Source organism: Pseudophryne corroboree, chromosome 5, assembly GCF_028390025.1.
Source record: "Pseudophryne corroboree isolate aPseCor3 chromosome 5, aPseCor3.hap2, whole genome shotgun sequence".
Taxonomy (NCBI): Eukaryota; Metazoa; Chordata; class Amphibia; order Anura; family Myobatrachidae; genus Pseudophryne; species Pseudophryne corroboree.
The window spans coordinates 743,749,596-743,755,595 of NC_086448.1; the positions used below are offsets into that span (position 1 = coordinate 743,749,596).

The 6,000-nt window shown below is 45.0% G+C and overlaps 1 protein-coding gene across 1 annotated transcript in view; it reads right to left on the reverse strand.

Annotated features, from left to right (window-relative positions):
- Positions 1–4,278, reverse strand: part of CDH17 (cadherin 17) — a gene marked incomplete at its 5' end in the record, with an annotated part of 140,564 nt that extends 136,286 nt beyond the window's left edge. Inside the window, 2 exons of the mRNA XM_063924109.1 lie at positions 1,171–1,263; positions 4,198–4,278. Coding sequence (XP_063780179.1) covers positions 1,171–1,263; positions 4,198–4,278 — 174 coding nt within the window. The remainder of the gene's footprint in view (positions 1–1,170; positions 1,264–4,197) is intronic.
- Between the last annotated feature and the right edge of the window lie 1,722 nt (positions 4,279–6,000).

Genomic DNA, 6,000 nt, shown 5'->3' on the forward strand with positions numbered 1-6,000 from the left:
CGGGCGGTTCAAGGGAAATCTTATGCGACTTCTCCCTTGGATAAGTGTATGGCCACCTTTAGAGCGCAAGGCATTGTATCTTTCTTGGGTCATTAGTGCAGAAATAACGCACAGGTGTATGAGCAGATAATGGTATTTTTTCATTGACTGCTGTACATGCAAAAGATGAAGATCAGAGGATGAAACTACAGGAAATCCAGTTTTCTATCATTCAGTGAGTACGTTGGAAAAATCATATATTAAACTAGTTTTGGAAATAAATGTAATGGGCTAAGCATAAGCAGCAGATAATGTGAGTACAGAGAGACTGTACATAGGCCAACACAAACAAAATAATTCTCTCCTTCTGACTGACATAGGGGGTCATTCCGAGTTGATCGTAGCTGTGCTAAATTTAGCACAGCTACGATCATTTTCCCTGACATGCGGGGGGACGCCCAGCACAGTCCGCCCCCCATGCCAGTGCCCCCCCCCCCCCCCCCCCGCAGAAGTGCAAAGGCATCACACAAGAGTGGCTCCCGGCCAGCGCAGCTTTAGCGTGCTGGCCGGGAGCTACTCAACGTTCCCCGGGCCGCAGCGGCTGCGTGTGATGTCACGCAGCCGCTGCGGCCCGCCCCCCGTTCGGTCCGGCCACGCCTGCGTTGGGTGGACCAAACCCACAAAACGGCGGCCAAACGCCGCCATTCCGCCCACCCCCGCCCAGCGACCGCCTCTGCCTGTCAATCAGGCAGAGGCAATCGTATCCCTGCTACGGCCTTCGGCCGTCTGGCATGCGCTGGCGCACCACAGCGCCGGCGCATGCGCAGTAGGGACCCGTTCGCTCTGCTGCGTTAAAACGCAGCGAGCGAACGGGTCAGAATGACCCCCATATTTACTATTGAATAACAACTAACAAAATCCAACATTTAGGCCTTGTTTTACTTTGTTTAATAACTGTTTGAATCTGTTTATTGTACTTCAGTGTGACATTATCCTTAACCACTTAATTTGCAAATGTATAACTTAATTTAAAGAAATTGCTGTTGTAGTAATTATTTTATCATTTACATTTTCATCAACACAAATGCTTAATGAATAATACATACAAATGATATTTATTTTTACAGTTGGAATAACATCACATACATTATTAGGTTGCAGAGTGTTATTTGGCGATTATCACAAACATACCTGATATATTAGTGTTGCTGGACTTCCTTCTTTAATGTGGAATGTCTTCTCCGCAAGGGGCCCCGTTTGAACTAACTGTCCTTCTATCAAGGTCTGAAAACAATATTACAATGTCAACATACTGTACACTTTCAAAGCATTATGGGCTTCATTTAGAGAACAGAATAAATTGAGTAAAAAGGCACAATTCAGAACCATGGGAAAACCATGTTGCACTCTCAGGACAGACTTTTGGGGGTCATTCCGAGTTGTTCGCTCGCTAGCAGATTTAAGCAGCATTGCACACACTAAGCCGCCGCCCTCTGGGAGTGTATTTTAGCTTAGTGAACGAAAGATTAGCAGAATTGCGAATAGAAAATACTTAGCAGTTTCTGAGTAGCTCGAGACTTACTCCTACACTGTGATCAGCTCAGCCCGTTTCGTTCCTGGTTTGATGTCACAAACACGCCCTGCGTTCGGCCAGCCACTCCCCCGTTTCTCCAGACACTCCCGCGTTTTATCCTGGCACGCCTGCGTTTTTCCGCACACTCCCAGAAAACGGCCAGTTTCCGCCCAGAAACACCCACTTCCTGTCAATCACACTCCGATCCCTTCAACGATGGAAAGTCTTCGTTCGGACGTGAGTAAATCTACTAAGTTTTGTGCTAAAATACTTAGCGCATGCACACTGCGTACCATGCGCATGCGCATTTTCGCCTTAATCGCTCTGTTGCGAAAATCGGCAACGAGCGAACAACTCGGAATGACCCCCTTTGGGAGGTGATTCAATAGCAGATGTATGAAGCCTGGAGAATTGATAAAGCAGTGATAAGTGCAAGGTGATAATGCACCAGCCAATCAGCTCCTAACTGTCAATTTACATATTGGAGTTGATTGGCTGGTACGTTATCACCTTCCACTGATCACTGCTTTATCACTTCTCCAGGCTTAATACATCTGCCCCTTTATTTAGTCAGAAGCTGACATGATGCACCACTGCACAACATTGCAGGTAGTAACAGGAGGAAGACATCAGTTCTCAGGGCCCTTTTCCTGGGTGGGTATGGGTCATTAGGTCGACCACACTTAGGTCGACAGTCATTAGGTCGACCACTATTGGTCAACAGGCACTATGTCGACATGGTCACTATGTCGACATGGTCATTGGGTCGACATGAACAAGGTCGATATGGAAAAAAGGGCAACATGAGGTTTTTTTTGTAGTTTTTTTGTGTCGTTTTCTTCGCAAGGTGACGAGGAACCCCAATTAGTGCACCGTGTCCGAAGCTCGCCATGCTTCGGGCAAGGTGCCTCGCTCCGCTACCATTGCGCTTGGCACAGGTTACCGTTCCCAATCGTAGTCCACGTGGATCGTAAAGTATGAAAAAGTTAAAAAAAAAGTGAAAAACTTATGTCAACCTTTTTCCATGTCAACCTAGTACATGTCTACCTAATGCATGTCGACCAATAGTGGTCGGCCTAATGACTGTCAACCTAAGTGTGGTCGACCTAATGACCGTATCCCTCCTGGATAACCCACATTATATTAGTGCAAGCTAATTAAGTCTCCCTAATTATGTGAAAAATCTAGAGTTGGAACAACTTGCTTCACTCGGGATCTATTTACTAAGCCTTGGATGGAGATCAAGTGGATGGAGATAAAATACCAACCAATCAGCTTCTAACTGCCATGTTACAAGCTGGGTCTGAAAAATGACAGTTAGGAGCTGATTGGCTGGTACTTTATCTCTGTCCATTTTATCTCCATCCAAGGCTTAGTAAATAGACTAAATCGCATGTTACTCAAACTGCCCATTATTTAAGTGCAAACTGCAAAGGCGAGCAGTATGTTACATACATGACCAGAAAAGGCATTTAAGTCCCTTTGTCTGGATACAGATATATTTTTTAGGAAACACTTTAACATCATGTATTTACAAACATGTAATCTTACTAATCCGGCTTCACTCAAAACATAAAAATGAGACCTCAGTTATGCGGTTTGGAGTCAGACTGTCGATGGTGACATTGTTGACATTAATGTTGACACCAGAATGTCGACATATATGATATTGACATGGTTATCTTAAAATTTTCGACATTATGAATATCGACGCCTGAAAAATGTTGATATGGACAGAATGTCATTGACAATAGGGTTTGACTTAGGTTTAGGTGTTAGCGTTAGAGAGAGGGTAAGGCTAAAGGTTAGTGTTAGGGATAGACTTAGCTTAAAACTACATTGTGTATTACTCAAAGGTGTTTTGTATGGCAGACCGGTAGTTAAGATGCCGCTGGTCAGAATACTGACCTCGGTGTCTCGATAGGCCTTAATCCCGACAGGGGCGACATACTAAAGAACCCTAATCCTAACCCTTCCCCTAACTCTATCCCTCAATGCCCACAGCCTAACCCTCCTCTTCCCTCTCACAGTCTAACCCTAACCTTCCCCGCAGCCTAACCCTAACTGTCCCTCCCCGCAATCTAAACCTAACCTTCCTTCCCCCGCAGCCTAACCCTAACCCTCCCTCCCTCCCCGCAGCCTAAACCTAACCTTCCTTCCCCCACAGCCCTAACCCTAACCGTCCCTCCCCGCAGCCTAAACCTAACCTTCCTTCCCCCACAGCCTAACCCTTCCTCCCTGCAGCCTAAACCTAACCTACCTTCCCCGGCATGCCTAACCCTAACCGTCCCTCCCCGCAGCCTAAACCTAACCTTCCTTCCCCCGCAGCCTAACCCTAACTGTCCCTCTCCCGCAGCCTAAACCCCCGTAGTCTAACCCTAACCCTCCCTCCCCGCAGCCTAAACCTAACCTTCCTTCCCCCGTAGTCTAACCCTAACCCTCCCTCCCTCCCCGCAGCCTAAACCTAACCTTCCTTCCCCCACAGCCCTAACCTTAACCGTCCCTCCCCACAGCCTAAACCTAACCTTCCTTCCCCCACAGCCTAACCCTTCCTCCCTGCAGCCTAAACCTAACCTACCTTCCCCGGCATGCCTAACCCTAACCCTCCCCCCGCAGTCAAACCCTAATCCTCCCGGCATACTTACATTCCAGATCACGGTGGTTAGGAGTCTGGCGCCGGCATTCCGACAGGTGTTGTGATTCTTGCACTGGCATCCTGACCGCCGGGATCCCAAACGTCATCATGCTGACTACATCCCTATCAAAGCTAATGTATTTTGTGATTTTTGTCCACAAGATAAATAAATAGAGTTAGAGAGATGTAATTCTGCCTCCAGAATAGTCAGCGAAGGCACTTCACGACCAGGATCTTTGCTAATGTTTCCTTGCACCCCATGAAGCATATTTGGCTACTTTTTAAAATTAATTTTAGGGAGATTATAGTCTTCAGTAGAATGCGATGCGCAAAGCAGGGCGCTCCATTGAGGGTGCATGTCATGCTGCACCCAAAGGGCGTGTCTAGCTCCACATATGGGCGTGTATTTCTATATAACATCGGTAGCAAATATTTTTTGGGAAATTTTGCAATAATTGGTACTGACATTGCTATGTGTAATACTGGATTTCTTATTTGCATCTATTCGCTGTGATATTTCTATTCTTCTCACTCAGCACAATATACATAATACATGTGATGACTATGCAATAAATCGCAAATGCAATTTGACTTTGTGTGAATTCTTACTTTAAGGATCACCTCTTGGTAAAAAATTAATTTAAAAACTGTTTTGTATTGTCCTTTTTGTGTGTTTAACTAAAGATTACTAATAAAACATTCCACAGCACACACACACTAGCAGAGGCTGATGAGCCTGGACAGAAGTCATACTAGTGACTGCAGCAAGTCACTGTCCTTGCCCAGAAATTCCTTGGTGGAACCTTGGCTGCAGTGAAAAATTCAAAGGATCTGAAGATTTGATTTATAATGCAGGGCAGCAGGCGATAAGAATTTCAAATGGGACTCTCCTGCAGAAACCGGGAGAGTAGGCAACTGTGCCTTGAAGATGAGCAGGGAAATTAGTGATGATTGTCTACCATAATATAAGGTAATAATAGTAAAGTGATATCCAGCGCCATTTCGATAATAATTGAATTACCCCCTATATCAGTAAAGCTAACAATACATGCTGCACTATTGGCCAAATATAACAGCTTATAGGAGAGATGTATTAATCCTTCGACACAGATAAAGTGGAAAAGTTGTCCATAGCAACCATTCAGCTTATGTCATTTTATAGACTGTGCAAGATAAATGATGGCTAGCAGCTGATTAGCTGCTATGGGCAACATTTCTGCTTTATCTCTCTCAAAGGTTTGATACGTTACCCTTTTTGTGAGCTCAAAAATGGCCTGATGGCAACAATATTCTGATTAACAACTGATCGGATTATTATCAGGCATGTTGATAAATGTGCTCAGAAGATGACTGGGCATTGATCAGCCTGTGCCCGGGCAGCATAACTAACATTACCCACCTCATGTTGTTCAGATATCTTTATTTTCTACACTAACATATCGCCCAAGACCAACCCATTTTTCCTGTTGTCCATTTTTAATCATGTATATCCTTCCATTGGCTCAAAGAAATGTCTATTGGACCTATTCAATTTCAAAACTGGTTCAATGCAGAAACAAAAGGAGGTATTACAGTTTCTATCCCCCCTAGGGCTGAACATGTTTAAGGGCCTATACCAGAGATTTTCAACCTTTTACAACTCGCGGCACACTGAACAAGATTTAAATATTACCAAGGCACATTCAAATATAATGGTGATGCATGGTGCAGTTGCGTGTCCTAGGATGTCATGCCGCAGCTTCTCCATAGGTAACGCCTGAGCCACATCTGAGAAAGCCAGAAGAGCCCAACAATGCCCACGCCCAAAATTTGA